The sequence below is a fragment of the Larus michahellis genome, chromosome 6 (genome assembly GCF_964199755.1).
Source record: "Larus michahellis chromosome 6, bLarMic1.1, whole genome shotgun sequence".
Classification (NCBI taxonomy): Eukaryota; Metazoa; Chordata; class Aves; order Charadriiformes; family Laridae; genus Larus; species Larus michahellis.
Genome location: NC_133901.1, coordinates 57,559,891 through 57,577,443, shown reverse-complemented (window position 1 = coordinate 57,577,443; position 17,553 = coordinate 57,559,891). Strand labels below are relative to the sequence as shown.

Below are 17,553 nucleotides of genomic sequence, written 5' to 3'. Positions count from 1 at the left end.
ACACCGGGAGGTCTGCTGCAGCGCGCGCTGACATACCCCTGGCACAGCTGTTTGGCTGACGAAGAGTTTTTGCAAGAGAAACTTTCTGAACCTCCTCCTCCCAAATCTGCAGCCTGCATCAGCCGCTCGACACAGCGAGCCCTGGAGCGTGTCGGAGCCGTGCTGGGGTGACAAAGGTGCACAGGAATTACAACAGCTCTGGCTGGGGCTGGCAGGGCTCGGCCATTGCCTCCCATCCCTCACTGGAGCCACGTCCACTCGGCGTTCACAGGAATTACACAGACCCTTCTCCCTCTCCACAGACTGCAGTGCAGCCATGGGTGCTGGGATGCAGAATGGACTCAAGACCTGGGGTCTGGAGAAAGGTGGATTCACCTTTCCAGGGCTGATTTCTCCATAACGTGCATTTCATCCGCACCAGCAAGCAGCAGTAGCGGCTGCAGTGGCTGCTTCACTCGGGTGCTGGAATGCGGGAGCATCCCCAAAGGATGCCGTGGGCTAACTCAGCCTCAGCCAGAGCGCCAGCCACAGGAGCAACACGCACGAGTGCTCAGAGGGGATTTTTCGCTCCAGGTCACTACCCAGGTAACCGGGTAAATGCACTTGGAGCTGCGCAGGGCTGCGGTGGCAGGGAAGCAACGCCAGGACTAACTGGCCCTGACCAGAAAGGCATTAAATGAGAAGAGTCTCTCCTGCCAATCTTCCCGCAGGCGCACGGTCCCTGCTGTGTCCCCAGCGAAGCACAGCATCATGCCCACTTTCATTCCAACCTTGTGTAATCCAGGGATGAGGCATTTCTCTATGTCCAGATCAACTGGAAGGTGCTAAGGGCAGAGATTATATCCGGGGGGGGGACTTAGGAACCGTTCAAAATCGTTCCAGTCACTTATACACTATCGAACGACTGACTGCCGGGAGGAGAGCAGATCTGTAAGCAGCAGGCAGTGGTGGGGTTTACAGAGATTACTTTTTAAGACAAAATTACAAAGCAATGGACTCTGGGGATGGCAGATGTTTGGATTTTAGCACAGCACTTAAAAACTGAACAGAAACGATTTTTTCAGACTGCTGTGGACTAAAAAACCCATCATCTGGGGTGAAAACTGGCTAAAAGGCCATAAAAATAAGGTCGTATTGACTGGGAAAAGATGGAGTTAGAGAGCTCTCAGTCTGTGAATGGCCCCTCCAACGCAGCAGGCTTTCCGCAGGGTTCGCCTTGTCTGCGCGAGCCAATATGGTCCCAGAGCCCAGAATAAATCCCCCGGAGAGCAAAGGCAGGCTTGCACCTCCTCATCGGCTCATCCAAGCACAAGGTGTGCTCTGATCTAGAGCTCCGCTGCCAAGGGAGAGGAACATCTCTCCAGGAGATCCCTCCGGAGGAGGCAGCCTGGGAAGGTGCTGCTGTGCTGAGCACAGCCAAGATCCTGCCGGGAAGAGAAATGCCCCAGGACAGTGCCACGGTCACAGGGTTTTGATATTTTCATTAACAGCCCAGAGAAATGGGAAGCTGGTACAGGGATGAAAGGCAAAAATTAACTTTCTGCTTCAGTATCAGGAAATCTTGCTGGCAACACATCTCCTGGGGGAGGGAGGAAGGGAGCACTTTGGCTTTGGGTATTTAAGGAGAGAGAGCATTTATAAGCACCTGTAAGATGGGCAAGGATCTCTTGCAGATCTGCCTGGGAAGTTCTCAGATGCCAACAGGTACTTTCAACCTCCCCAAACTGGGAATCGGGGGGGAAATGGCACCAGCTGCACGAGGCTTGCGAGGAAGAGAGAGGCACTGGGATCTGCACTGCCTTGGTACCAGGCTACTCGGGAAGGGGTGGGCCGTTCCCAGCTGTTGGCTTTGTCATTGAGATTTGGGCACTGCCTTTGGAAAACCTTAACCGTCAGTACAGACAGTATAGAAATCCGCAAAACGCAAACAACTGACAGACCTTTAAAGCAGGAGAAGCTCTCATTAGGCGTGGATTATTCCCAGGAGCAAAGGCTGCAGCTTTGCTGATATTTACAATGACTCAGTGCACTTGACTTTCAAAAAAAAAAAAAAACCACCAAACCAAAACCAACCAAAAACCCTAACAGTCGCAGCTCTCCAAACTCCGAAAAAAGCCAGCAGCAGCTGCAGAGAGCTCCAGCGCTGACAAGTACCTCCCCAGGCAGCAGCGCCGTCACAGGCAGCCGGACTGAGCCAGCCCCGGGGGCTGCAGCTTCCACATCCTCCTCCCCCCGTGCAGGCAAGGTCTCAGTGCCAAAGGAGACGGAGGGACAGACCCTCCCCAGCGCGGGCAGGGGTCTCTGGCAGCTGCATCTCTGCAGAGGTGGACAACGTAGCTCAGGGACAAGCTATTTGGCTGGCAAATCTTCCAGTGGGGTCTGGGTATGATGCAGAGCTGGCCCCGAAGCCTAGGAGATATCAGCGTGCCCACCCTGGGCACGGACCATGCCATCTCTCATAATACACTAGAGAATAGACGGGGGCAATTACATGCAGAGATGACTCATCGTGTCCCCCAGTTTGATGCCGCTATCTCTGTAGACAGACAATCTGCAGGAACCAGCCACGGAAAAGAGGAATGTGGCAAATAAATCCTAGATGAGACACACATCTCAAAGGAAAGGCCATGTACAGTGACTCTGGGTGCCCTATTATACTATACAAAGCTGAGGCCAGTTCTACGCCTTCCACTTAAAAGGGTAAGTGGGTACCCTTGGTACCCAAGTGGACCAAGGGGTACCGCATTTGTAAAAAATGATCATTTGAATATGGCCCAGAAACCCAGGATGGGACCAGTGCACTCTGCAAAGGGAAATGTGACTGTGTCACTCTGGAGGTGGCCAAACCAGAGCATGGCACAGGGGGAGGACTCGGCCAAAGGGTGGGCAGGGGTTTGTGCCAGTGTGAGGAAATGCACCACCCCAATTCCCGATCCCTGTTCCTGGCTGGAGCTGTAGCATGAGACTCAAGACACAAAGACACAAGCTGGAAACAGGACACCAAAAAAGATGCTGCCGGGGGGTCAGCTGAGGCAGGGCTGAGCACAGCTGCCGGCCAGAAATGCCCTTGTCCTTGGGCAGGCTGCAAAGTTGGGATGCACAGAGGTATCCAGTGCCTCCCAGAGAAGGTCACCTCCTGTCCTGTGCTGCCTTTAAAATGGTTTTCTGGAAAGATCCACAATTTGCTGCGTGGGACCATGAGCATCGTCCCATATTTAATGAAGGCAGTGCACTGGCTCCTGGGCAGCTGGTTTCATTTACCTCCTCTCTCATTTTAAAGAGAAACCTTTGCCCCTATTATCTGACCTCTTCTTCTGTTGCAGTTAATTACATTAAAGCCCACTTCCCAAAGCTCAGGAATTTCCGGATCTACTTTGTTGCCTGCTGCGATGAGGAGAGTCTGCTAGGAATTAGGGCACCCTCCTGCCGGGGACACCGAGCAGGGCAGACCCCCGCCATCAGCGTGACACCCCACCACCACCGCAGCTGTGAAACCGAGACACCTCTGCCCACAGAGGTGGCCCTGATCCCTCAGCATCTTCCCAAGGAGAGGGCAGAGCCCCCGTCTGCAGCACAGGACACAGGCAGTCCCCCTGCTTCCCCCAGAGAGGAGAGGGGGGACGTGACCGGCTCCCCTCAGGTAAAGACCTGGGGGCACAAGGGAGAGGTGCTGCCCACCTCCAGTCAACTAACAAATGCACTAATAAAGAAGAATGGCTGTGGGCTGCTCTCTGGCCCTAAAGGCACAACTCACACCCATGCCTCTCTCTGTCCCCAAGATGAGGTGGCTCTGTCCATCCCACCAGTGGAAGCCATCTCTGGCCCATGCCACCTCCCCAGCCATGCCCTGGCATCACCTGGGACTGTGCTGGTGGCCAGGGCCACGATGCTGCCGGGGCCTGTGCCCTCCATCAGACAGTGCAGAGGATGGCAAGCCAGCATGCAAAGCCGTGCCCTGGCCAGGAGATGGGCCAACGGTTCCTTCATGCAACTCCTTCCTCCAGGCACAACCTCAGAAGACACCGCGCTCTGAACATTTGCAGCAGGCTCGTGCGAGCCCAAATATACACCCTTGGTATATCCATTGGGGTGTGTGAGTGCGATGGGAAACTCTCCCCCAGCACCTTTAGGAAATCTGTCCCCTGCTATAGCTACTGCCTCCTGAGCACCTCTGCCTGCACACCTGATGCTCCCAAGCCAGAAGAGATGTCACCCAAACTAAGCCCAGCAGAAGCATTTTAAGCAGTATCTCACACATGCCCCTGTGCCTGCCATCTCTGATTGCCACACAGCGTGGCTGACTTTCCAGCTTGGAAGATAACATGGCATTCTCCGAGGAGCCAAAAGGATAGATGTGCGCTGGCTTTGAAGAGGCAAATATTTACTTTCCATGTGTGTAACAGGGATTTGTGCTTCAAAGGGAGCGTTACATAAGGATTTGCCCACTAAATTTGCCAAACGTGGAGTTTTGCACAACACTTTGGATGGAAAACCCTCCGTACAGACCGAGAGAGCGCGCACAGAGATGGGACCGGGCATGGCTGCAGGTTTAAGAGGGCAATGAATATTCCCCACGCGCGAGGACGCCCGCACGGAGCAAAGGGATGGCTGTGGGGCGGCTTCCGAGCAGCAGGAACCCGCATCCAAAGACGGAGGGGGTCCGCAATAAACCGAGCGTTTGCTCCTAACCAAACATAACAAACAAAACTAAATTATGGGGGAAATGCCAAAACTCTCGGAGCCACTGTCAGTCCCACCTGCCACACCCTCCTTTAGTGGAAATTCCCTGAGCGTTTCGAAGCCATTCACACATCCCTCTCCAGCAACACATTACTTCTGAAGAGGGAGGCACACATGCTGAGTTACATATGTAAGTGAAACCATTCTCAGAAAGGCTGGCGAGGCTGCTTATTTCCACCCAGTGTCACTTTTCTGTCAGATATATTTCAGATACATTCTGTTTTCACACAGAGAATAGGGATCCCTGCAACGTATTCCCTTCTCAATTCCCTTTCTGGATCGAGCGCAGCCTTTTCAAAGGAATAACAGATTTGACAAATTTATAACCAATATCCCAGGAGAACATTAGGGTTTGGAACAGAAACGTTCATACTTGAAGTTAGACAGCAGTTTAGTTTCCTGCTAATAATTTTCTTCTTGGATACAAAGGAACTTGTTTTGTTTTGTTTTGCTGTTTGGAGCAGAGGGATGAGACACTGTTTTGACATTTATTCATAAACAGTACAGAAGCCCAGCTCGGAGCTGCGGCCATTGCCAGTCCTCGCAAATACATATGGGTGCAATCTCCAGAGCTCCAGACCCGGGCTGGGGGAGAAGCGGCTCCTTCGCCGCAGTGGAAATGGGTGGGCAAGCAGCACCTCAGCCCCGCAGACCCTCGGGGAAGCTGCCCCCGCCCTCCTTGGTGCTCAGCGTCACCAGAGCTGCCGAGCACTTTGCGCTGATCCTGTAGAGAAGAGGTTTCAGAGCAGGCAGACGGGCAGATTCCCCGCACACCAGGATGAAACTCCATGTCTGAAGCCTGGAAGTTTGTTCCTTCAACTCCTCCAAGGGCTTGGCCCAGGGATCAAGCCCCATTGCAGAAAGCAAATTCCTGGACGAAGTAAATGCGATCAGCACATCGTGTAATCATGAAAAGCAAACTCCCAGCTGAGACATAGATCATCAGTGCACAGCATGAGCCTGTAAGTAACACAAATCCTGCTCCAAAGGCTCTGCTACCCCGCTGCCCCAAGCTGCTGCTGCCTGGCAGGGAAACCCCAGGAGCCAAACACCCAAGCAAGCAACACTTGAGGTCCCTGAGGAGCAGAACTGGCTGGATGCTGCTGCTATAAACCCCTCTGAGATGCCAACAGTTGCTTCTGCAGGAGGCTCCAAGGTTAACATGCCAACACAGAGACCCTGAGTGCACTTGCAAGAAAACCTCACGTCTTAAAACCCACCAAGCTCTTTTCAAGAGCAGGTCTCCAGGTGGGCTTTACAAGAGATGGGCTTCACAAACCACGCTGCTACACTTCAGCCAAGCAACCTGAGCACCCCAATGAAGGATCTCCGTAAAGAACCAGGTTGGGGAACAAGCCCTGTGGGCAGCACACACAAACCCACCTTGGACCAGAGACCCCAGCTCCCGTGCTCAAGGCCAGTAACCCTGCGTGGGAAGTCAAATCCGGTGTCAGAGCAAACCCATTTTTCCTGGGGACAGGGCGAATCTCACCATGGCTTTTGCTCCAGCGAATGCCTGTCTCTGAAACGTGTCCTTTCTGTGGGAGGGAAGAGTCCTGCCTGCCCCACAAGCCCTTTTTCTATCACTTCTGTGGGTCGCTGCTGTGCTTGCACGCTGCCTCACCTTTGCACTGGCATTGGCACTGCCGCTGCAGGGAGCCACAGCCTGCTGGGGAGCCTGCCTCTGGCCACAGCGTGCAGGCTGGGGCAGTTGGAAATAAGAGGAGTAAAAAGATGTTTATGGGTTTTCCCCCAGGTAATAAAACCTTTCCCTCCACTTGGTGCCTGTCGCGCTCAGTGCTACAGCTCAGAGCTTGCTTTGCTCTTCTGAGCTGCAGCACGTGTAGGAACCAGGAGGAAAATCAGGTATCAGCATCTCTTTGGCAGCCTCAGTGGGGACCTGGATCTTGGATGTTCACCCTCTTTTTGTCAACGTCTGCTCCTGGGGCTCCACCTGCAGTGTAGGACAGCATCTACAGACATCCGAGACCCTTACAGAATGGAGTGGGCACTGGGGCATTACGCATTTACCATTGGACTAAGCTGCCTCTCCCTCCTCTGGGCCAGACCAGCTTAGCTTCAGGCCAGCGGTTGCAGGGAGAGAGTGGTTGGGGTGGAAGGAAAAGGGCTTTCAGATAGTCCCATACACCTGTCACATGTGGCTTTTTTCTTCCCTGTTGTCCCCACCCAGCCACCACCGGAGCTCCTTGGCCTCCCAGCTGCCTCCGGGGACTCAGAGGTCCAGCGCAGGGCTTTGTTTCCAGCCATCAGGCAGGCCAGGCATGCCGGCAGTGGTATTTTTAGCCTCTGTCTCAGCTGCAGTGGTAAAGATTAATACATCCCCTCTTGTATTTGCTCAAGAGGCTCCTGAAGGAGGGGCAGAGCCTCTTTTGCTTATTTAAATGCAGCAGGAGGACAGAGGAGGTGGCTGTCACACATCTGCCCCCTTTCACACCAGACAGCGCATCATCTCTGCTCCCAGCATCCTCTGATCACCGCAATTAGTGTCGGAAAGTAGAAGGAATGGTGAATACCTACTGTTGCCAGGTAACAGCATCCACCGTGCTGCCAGCCACTTTCATGAACCTATGGGAAACAGAGGAAGAAACCAGATAAGCCCAATGTTGTCACAGGGGAAGTCCTAAAACAACCAATGCCCATCCTTCATCACAGGATACCAAAGGCAGTCACCACACTCATAGACCCTTTCTAATGAAACCTTTGCATCCTTAAATGGAAGGAATAAATTACGCTTAATACAGATGCTTGCAGCAAGCACAGCTGAGAATAACAGAGTGAAACCCAGAGCTCTGAGCATCATTGTGGGGCAGGTAGGGAGAGCTCTCTGAGCACAACAGCATTTCAGGAACGAGATCTTGGGGTATGTACCTAGTTCTACGACTGCAACAACACTCAACAGCAAATAAAGAAAACCTTTTAAATGCCCATCTCAAAGGGAGACACTTCTTCACTCAACATGTGTTTAAGCTGAGGAGCTCCTTGCTCCTCAGCAAGGGAAATGGAAGAAAATGGAAGAAAAAAACCCAGCAAAGCTATTAGATGCAAAGATGCCACTTCCAGCTCAGGAAGACCCTGAGCATTGGAGAATGGGAGGAAAGGCTGGACTAGTACTGCTACATACTTCCCTTTTTTTTTTATGCTCTTTCTTTGGCATTGGCTGCTAGCAAACTGATGGGATTCTGACCTGGGTGCACTTGTGGTCTGTCCTGCTCCTGTGACTAACCAGAGCCCTTCCCTGCACAAGGTTACAGTGAGTTATATGTATCTGTATTGGTCTCCTGATGGCTTATGACCCAACTATCTTAAAGAAAATACACCTCCTCCAGACAGCTCCTATTTGAGCTAGACCTGAGGCCACACAGGTGTATCTGTTTATGCTGCCGATGCCAAAACCAAAGCAATTGCTAATTTTGGGGACCGCATGTGACTACCCCAGCAGCAGCCTCTAGCACAGGCTAGCTGCCATCCAAGACAGTCCCTCCCCGGCTCCCTGCTCCAGCAACCCAAACTGCACCTTGGAAAAACTGCAGCTCCCAGGAGGAAACCCAAGCAGTCACTCTATTCTTAGGCTTAGGAGCACCCTATGAAAGCTATGAAAACACACAAAGGCACAGAGCAGCTGGACAGGCTCGCTTTTCTGTTCAGTGGTGTAACATGCGCTGTGTAGCTGATGCATTTTGGAAGTGATAATGTACACACATGGCAGGAGGCACTGGCTTGAGCAAGTGAGTGTGACGAGAAAGAAACCCATGCTGCATCGTCTCGGTCTGCTCTTTGATGCACGGGGGTTCCGGGAATACAACAGGAATCACACAATTGTCCTGACTCCAACAGGACACAGGGATGAATCCCCCAGGACAGCCCCATGATCGAGGGTGGGGAAGGAAAGGGAAGGTTTGTGAGGAGAGATGAGACCTTTTATCAGACCAGTTGTTATGGAAGGGAAGAGCAGCAAGCTTTGCGGCACATGAGCCTCTAATCAGGTCTGAAACAAGAGCAGCAAACTTTAGGCTAAATATAGCTCGGAAACAATCATTCTGACTTTAAATTAATGACGATGGTCAATTATAGACTGGGACAAAAGGGCAGCTGGACCCTGTGAAGCATAAGAGGACACTGGCAAAGACAGTGGTAATAAATTGCTGTGGACAGAGAGGGAAGAGATACAATTAGAAATGGAAAAACAATAACATGCTGTAAAACCCCACAGCACTGATGCGTCCCTGATTCTGCTGCCTCGCGGTGCTGTGAGCGTCGGTTCCCGGGCTCGCCTCTCAGAAATGCTTTTACATGTCTCTTGAGGGTCAGGTCAGTGCCAGAGTGGTGGTTTGGGGATGGTTCCTCCCCAGCTTGGCAGGACGAGGAGTCCAGCTGGACCAGCCCCTGTGAGGTGCAAACTCCGCGCATCTCACACAGCTCATCTGGCTCAAAAGGAAAAGGGGACTTTGCAAACACTGCGATCGAGAGGCTGCTGCTCTACAAAGCTAAGTGCGCAGAAATATGCCAAAGGGATCAAAAAACCCAGGTCCCAGGTTTTAAATGCTCAGTACAGGGACTGCTGCCTGAAGTGTAATGCACAAGGCACACAAGAGTGAACTAATGAACTCTAAGCTGAAATTATGAACACAATCTATATTGGGTTTGAAGATCGATATATTGCAATTGGGTTTGAAGATTAGCCCAGCTTGCTTTCTGACCTCAAATGCTTTTTGTTCTGGCTGCAAAATAAACCATCCTGGACTTTACTAAATCACCACTCCAGGCTCAGCTTGGCACTCTCCACTCACAGTCCAAAACCATGAGCAGACTGAGCTCGGAGGAAGAAGTCCTTCGGTTTTCCTCGCCCCTTCCACAGTGCCCACAGCCCTGCTGCAAACACACCTGCTGCAGCGGTCTTTGAGCAGGGGCTGAAAAGCAAAACAAACCCTGGGTATAACCTCCAGCATCCCTGGAGCAGCAGAAGCAGGACATCCATCTGTCCCATCTCCCACGTCTCTAGGAAGCCAAGTCACCTGTTGTTTAAAAGCTCCTGAGAAAATGTTGTTCGAGGACACAGGCATCACAGTGCAGACAAAAAGCAGGACAGAAAAGGCCCTGGCTTGCTTAGTGTTCCTCTTCTGTCTCCATAAGAGCAAAATAAATCGGTTAGTTCCAGTCATTTTCAAATTTTACCATAAAAGATGCATACCTAGCTCAAATTTTGCTTTCCATGCCCCTCCCCTCCCCTCTTTCTTTTTCCTTTTATTGAGATTTTTGCAGGATGAAGTTCAAATGTTCCTGGTAAAACTTCAAGTCCTGCCTTAACGGTGAAGTTGCGCCTGGAGCACCCCAGATGACTCGGACAATGGTCTCTACCCTCCAAAGGGAACCTAGAGCAGCTCAACAGCCAACAAGTGGTACTGCACGAGCAAGAGATGAAAGCCCAGGGCAGGTGGAGATGCAGTAATGCTCAGGTATGCGAATACCCTTTTTTTAGGAATACAGATGTTACTAATCCCTTTATTCCTGTAGCACCTGTGCTGCTCAGACCACAGATTTTGAGGCCAGTGAAGATCCATACGGCCCAAATGACCAGCGCTGGCACTTTTTATCCAGGATTTCCTGGACTGCGCGATGTCCGTGTGAGCAGCGCGGGGCAGGCAGAGCAAACCAGACGCTTCCGGGAGGGCTCAGGTCCCTGCACATGTGCTGCACAGATGGCAATAAATCTGCCATTTTCCTACGCATTGGCCTTTCTCTGTAAGCACCAATGGACCGCGCAGCGCCTGTGCAGTAAATCCCCCCCCCCCCCCCGCCCCATCCAGGAGCAGTGGGACAAGCTGAGCCCGTGCTGTGCAGGCAACGTGGGCAACTCCTGCAGCGATGCCCAGAAATTCGGGTGGGTGGCAGCCCCAGGGCATGCCCGTGTGGTGTCCCTGGCAGGACTTTCACACATCAGAAACCTGGGCAAATGTAAAAGTGCTCAAAATCTGTTGGGGCAGCATCTCTAAGTGGGAAAACAGGACATGTCAGAGGAACAGGAGCCTCGGGCAGGGAGTTTGTGATACTGATGATTAGACAAAGTCACTGAGCTCAGATATGTCCATCTCCTTACCCTTGCAGCCGCCCGTGTGCCAGCATCCCGTGCCAGCATTACTACTTGTGGGGCCTGTGTTGAGCTAGAACAGAGGCTCAAGCTTTTTTTTTTTAAACAAGCACTGATAAAAATGTAATTTAGTGTTGCTTAGTCACCCAAATAGTTCACAGCTCTGTCCCAGAAATGGTAATGCTAGCACAAGGTGGGACACAGGTCAGGAATGCGCTGTGGGAGAGTGGGGCAGGAGAACTCCAACACCACGAGATGGTACTGACACCACAACTCTGTATTGTGAAACCACGGCTCAAATCTGACCTTTCCCGGAGCATCTCCCAAAGCCACATCTCCCAGGACCGCAATTTTCACATGAATGTGGGCACATCTCTGAAACAGATCTCCTGTCCTGATTCAATACTTGCCAGTCATGGAGCACATCCTGCGACCTTAACGAAATTGCTCCCATGGTTAATTAGCCTCCAAGTATGTTATTTCTCATCTGAATGTGTCTGGCTTCAGCTTCCAGCCACTGGAACTTCCTAGGCTTGTTCCTGATACTTTAAAGAGCCATCTGCCTTTGGAAATCTCTTTCCCATGTGGGTAATTGCAGATTGTCATCCTTTAAGTAATAACAACAAAAAAAAAAGTGTAACAAAGAATGCAGCTGCACAAGGAGACAAGTTACCGATGCACAGGCTCCCAGGTGCTTTAGCATCATCGTCTGACTCCTGGGTGCTGGACTTCACAAACACGGGTTATTTCATCTGCTACTCCCTGAGGGACTACAAAAGCAAACTGACCCCCCTCAATCCCCAAATGTAGGAGCAACACTGGCCTGCCCATGGTGTCGTGGTGGATCCCTAGAGCTGGGTGGCAGATCTCTGCCCTTTCAGCCAACAGTGAGGGGTAGAAATAGGTTTATCTTCTGTCTGAATTGGTTGGTGAGGGGGAGTAAGGCACAGGCTTCACTTGCTAACTTCTTCAGTTAGAAGAATCAAATACCTGCATCAGCAGAGACAGGTACCAGACCAAACTCATCCCAGCTGCTGCAAAGTCTTTGACCTGCAGGGCCAGATTTCAGACAGGGATTTCATTTTGGGGAACAGACCCTGGTGGGGACTATGTATGAACCTGCTGCTATATAGTATTCTCTCTCTGCTCAGCATCACCTTTCTTCAACCAATCTGATGTACGGTAGGGCTGCCCAAGTCTTCTAGCAAAGAGGGCTTTATGTCCCAGACTGACCCTCCCAGCCTTGGTAATCTGCACTCCAGGGACTCTGGAGGTTGCATTTGGACCATGATGTTGCATTACCACTGATACTTTTTCCCACCATTGATTTGTCCAGTCCCTTTCTGAACACACACCTCTGGCCTCCACCACACCCTGTGACAATGACTTCTACAATGCCATCACATACCACTTGAAAAAGCTTCCTCCTCCTTTCCAAAGCTTCCTTCCAAACTGCTTTCTGCACTGTGGAAAATATACATCATTCACAGGCTCCTGGGCCTCGGTAACATTCCCTCTGAGCTGTCTGTCTTCTGCGCCAAAGAAGCACGGCCTATTTAATCTCTTCTCACATCAAGATATCACATACCTCCGCACATCCTTGGCTCCTCTCCCTGTAGCCCTCCTGGTTCTATCACATCTTTTCCGAGATGAAATGACTAAGATTGTAGATAGAAATCAGGATGAAGGTACACCGTGTACTGATACAGTGGCATAATCTCATCTATGTCTTTTCTTACCCATTTTGTTCTTCCTACACAGGTGACCACGATTTTGGTATTCCAGCCATCCAGATGAAGTTTCAGCAACGACTACCTTAACTCTTTCATCCTGAAAGAGCAATAGCTAAATCCTTTACTTATATCTCAGATCCTTGACCCTGCTACATAACCAACCGCAAAATGCCTCATCACGTCCTTCGCACCTCATTTCAATGTATTTATGAATGGATTTGCTCGTAAGTTCAATGCTACCAGAGCCTGAGTTCACGCTGCAGTGACCTCCTCCTCCCTTTGTATCATTAGTTTAATGTTGCTTGTCTTGTGGCTTGATTTTTCACACAAAGTTCTTTCTCTGGACCTATTCAGTGTCCCGGTACAGCCTGTGCCACCAGCCTTGTGGTAGCTTGCATAAGGGTGAAGCTTCTGGCTCTGCTGACGGAGATGCGCTCGCCTCTGCGGCATCGTTGAAGAGCCTTGGACCAATACAGCAAGGATGTACTTTTTAAAGGAAGTCAAACAGCCAAAACAGCTTCTAAAAAAATGCAGTGCTTACAAAGTCCCCTGTGTCAAACAGGGCAGAAGTCCTTGTCAGCAAGAGGGCAGGACAAATACCTACATTTCTTGCTGAAACCCACCTCAGAGTCCTTCCCTCTGCTGGATACCACGTACTCCAGGCTCTCCTTGTTTCTCTTACCTACTTGAATTTAAATAAACAAGCTCTGTCCATACACTCTCTTTGGCTGCTGCTCCAGAACAATTAGCGGATAAAAAGCAACTCCTGGACCGACTGATGTGCACTGACCTGCTCAGACAGCCACAGCCCTCTTCATCCTCGTGATGGCATAGACACAAGGCATAGGCAGTCATCGTAAAAATAGCACCAAAGACTTTCCCATCTTTTGCACCTTGATTTTGCTTTGGCCTCTGGTTATGTTGGACCCCAAGTGTACAGCCTGTGCCATTTCATGAGCTATAAGCTAAGATCTCTCTCCATCACATAAGGACCAACACGGGAACCTGGCCTTGGGGCTGATTTGTGGATGCAGGGGTCAGGGCTGAGGCCTGGGACAGGTTTTAGCCTGACTCCTACCTGGGCTGCCCACAGATAATCAAGACATCATCTCCATGCCCCCTCCCAACCCTACCATGTCCACAGCTAGCAGGAAGGAAGGGCATCATTACCATTGACAAATGTTCTTCCTCACCTTTATGGGCTCCTTTCAGAGCACCATAGGATGACATCATCACCAAAAGGAGACAAAGTGACCCAGACGGCTGGTTAACTCTCCACAGGTGCTACAAATCAGGAGTAGGAGGCAGTAAAATCATGAAGGATGAGAAACTCTTGTGCCTTGTGAGGTAAGGACTGATATGTGGATGCTTTCTTGTCTGCTGCTGCCACCTGGCCAGAGCTGCTGCTGTGGCTTTGTGACCAGAGGGTGGATGTGCAACGGTGACAGCAGCAGCAAGAAGGCTGGAAAAAGGGCAGACAGAAAGCCAAGGAGGCAGCACGTCTGGTGGCTCCTGTGGGAGCTGTCGGATGAGGAGGTAGGGAAAGGCTCTAGCTCCAGACAAGACAGATTTTCACTTCTCTGGTGGCTTCGGCAGGCTCAGGACCCAAAGTGGCCACAGAACATCAACAGTCAGCCTAGTGTGGACACAAGTGCCCACCAGTCCTTATCCTCCTGGCACTGCAGCTCCCCAACGCTTGTGAATGTCCGGTGGCAAAAACTAGGCTACACCAGCTGAGGAACAACAGGTCATGAGAGGCCCCAGCCAAATCTGCCCAGACGTGCTGGCCTAAGTTTTGTACCAAATGTTCTGAGCTTTAACACGTGTTAGCATCTCTTCTTCCTAATAGCTTTCCCTCATGTTTCTTCTCTTCCAGCACTGAGTGTGTGATTCAGTCATGCATTAACCTTTGTGTCTGATTCCTGATCTGCTGTTAAAATCTATGTTAATTCCTTAGAATCTCACAATTTTTTCCCCAAGCAAATTCTGAGCAGTTCTGGGATTCCTGTACCCACAGACGCAGTAGGTAGCTAACGTGGTCTGCTCTCCAACAGCTCAGGCTGCATGAATGGTCTAATTAACACCTCATCAAACTCAACTGTTGGTTGTGTCTGGACAAATTCCCTCTTGCACCTGTGCATTCACAAGACACCATTCCTAGCCTCCCGCACAGCAGGCTCCAGCCGTCGGAGCAATGTTCCATCACTGCAGAGCCCGTCCTTGCACCAGCAGTAGCGGTGCTGGTCCAGTCTCCAGGACTTGCCAGCTCAGTGCGACATGGATACGCTCTGTGGCTGCTCTGAGACATTGCACCGTGCAGGATGGTGCAAGAACTCAGGAGCAATAACTCGGCGGTGAAGGGCGTGCAAAGCCCGTGCTGCTGCCTTTCAGGCAGGGCTCTCCTCCCCTCACCATATCCCTACCTCCAGCATCAGAAAGTGCATAGGTTTCACCCAGCACAGCTCAGTGTCACCTGCCTAGGGACAGTCTTTGCAGTGGGACAGCGTGCACACAGCCCCACATCCTGCAAACCATCAGGTGCCTGATCTGCACTCATCATCTAGCCCGTCTAGCAGACCCCAGAGAAAGGTGGCATCCCAGGAGGGGTTCAGTCCCACCCTGCCCTGGAGGACAAGCCCTAGGATTGGGTCAGAATGGCCCTGGAGGTGCTCATCTTCCACCACTGAGACAGGCAGAGCCTGGTGCACGGCAGAGTGCGATGCCCAATTCATGTTGGCACTACCATTATTGCAGGACATAGTTTAAACATAAAGAAAAAGTTTATCTTGGTTACTTGAGATAATTGTTAAACAATAGACTACAGTGTTTGGAACACAGAGCATGCAACAGCAACAAGAAAATGTAATTTTAAGTAGTGCTTCACAGTGAGACAATTCTGAGTGTTTCAGCACCTCAGGTAACTCTAGAGGCTTTCCCTGGAGAACATCAAACTCCAGCTTCTGCTGTTGGAGATCACACTCCCTGGGCCTCTCTGAGCTCTCCTCTCCCATCTCAGCTCATTTCCATTACTTCCCCCACCAAAACTCGCTTCCTCACTTTGTCTAACAGGGCACTGCTTGCCTGGCAGACTTATCCACACATCCCGTCTTCTGCTCTGAGGTGTCTCATCTCTCCCCTCCATCTTTACTTAACACTTGAGTCATAATCTTCCACTTAGCATATCTCTTCCTACCTGGCTGACTTCTGCTGTTCATCACGTTTTTTGAAATAAGAGTGAAACTTTGCAGATTTCACATCATCAGGACTCTTAACCACACACACTTTATTTGCTCTGGAGCCTTCATGCTACTGTGAGCACTACGTAGACCATTTGTGGTGGTCTAGCAAGGCGGACAGCAGGCTTGCCATTGAGAGCACCTTCCTCAATTCCTTCTCCTCTCTCCTGCGTGCTGACTGTGTGGGGCTCAGTCAGGATGCCGAGAGGCATGTCCTGGCCATGACAGCTCCAGGCACATGCTGAGCCACATCCCATTGACCGGTTCCGCGATGCTCCTGCAGAAGGCAGAGCTCTCGGTAGCACTAACCGAGAGCACTAACCGTACTGAAGAGACCTCAGGGACCTGCTGGGAATAAAGCTCATGCTGTCAAGCAGCTTAGGCACTGGGGTTTATTTGTTTGTCCTTTTGCAACTCCATTTCCAAATACTGTAAATGAGTGTTTAGCCCTTTGTCTTTGTGTAATCAGACTTGTTCCTCCTCTCTACGCCCTGCCTGGTAATAATGGGGTCTTTATGTGGAAAGACAAGCAGCTCCTGTTTCACAGGACCCCGTGGGCTGTGAGGCCATGCAGGCACGTGCCGCTCGCCATGAGCGGCAGACGCCAGGGTCTGGAGTGCAGGACACACGGTTTCTCCATGGGAGAGGGAAATCACTTCGAGCGCCTGTGGACCAGCGTCACCATGACAGGCAGCGATGGCAGCAGAGAAACAGCATATAGCTTGGAGAGCAGGTACACTCATTACAGCTCTTTCAGACCAACGTGAGGGTCTGGAGAGCCCCCGCCATCCCATCAACCAGGGCTGCTCAAACACTAGCTCTTACCTTCCTTCCCTTTCGTTCGAGATGGTGTTTCTCTGCCATCCTCTCCATCGGACTGTACGCTACAGCCTTGCTCCCGGGGTCGCCGTCAGCCAGAGCACGGCTCCGGCAACGCAGAGCTGCCGGACCACCCTGGCCGTGCGACTCGGCTCTTCCAACCCCTTTTCCCTGGGACCCGGCTGCGGTGCACGGAGGGCAAACGCAGCAGTAGGACTTCCCTTTCTCTAAGAGCTTCTTGGCTCTCATCCCTGTTGTTTTCCTTACTCAGCCCGCTCCTCCCGGCGCTAATAGATTTCCTGCTGATCAAGGCTACCACAAAATTTTGTAACTCCCCCCGTGCCATACCGAATGTCGGGGATCTGATGAGTGATGCACCCATGTAGCATCGGCCGTGGGGTGGGCGCAGGGGCTGCTCCCCCACTTTCATCAGCAGGAGGGACGCTGGCGTCGCAGCTGGTTCCACCAGCTTTATGGTCTCTTTGTGCTGCTGCAGCAGAGCTGAGAATCTGGCCCTGGCTCCCTCCCCGCCTCGCCGGGGACTGCATCAGTGTGCTGTTTATTGTTTCTGCCAGATCATTCATGCAGATGTTAATGAATGCTAGACCCAGCTTTGCTCCCAGCAGAGTCCCTTCCACACCTCCCCCTGCCCAGCCCTCTGCACTGGAGTTTCTGTTTACAGTCCTGCAGGGAATTTCCCCTCTGCTGCAAGGTCTTCGAGCTGCACAGTCCCAATTCCTGCTGCCAGCAGGCTCCCACACCTCCCTGGTTCCTGTAGCTGTCCAATGTCACCTCCAGGTGTCTGCGTCCCTCACTGTCACCATTCCTTCTCCACCGCTGGCCTCCCCAAACTAGGGACATGCCAGTTCTCCTAGGAAGGAGCAGAGGGCTTGGCCAGCAAAGAAAGTTGCTACAGGTT

General features: G+C 51.6%; 1 protein-coding gene across 1 annotated transcript in view; it reads right to left on the bottom strand.

The window, feature by feature from the left end:
* Positions 1-17,553, bottom strand: part of HPSE2 (heparanase 2 (inactive)) — a 112,880-nt gene that overhangs the window by 19,553 nt on the left and 75,774 nt on the right. Inside the window, exon 6 of the mRNA XM_074592110.1 lies at positions 7,279-7,326. Within this exon, the coding sequence (XP_074448211.1) occupies positions 7,279-7,326 (48 nt within the window). The remainder of the gene's footprint in view (positions 1-7,278; positions 7,327-17,553) is intronic.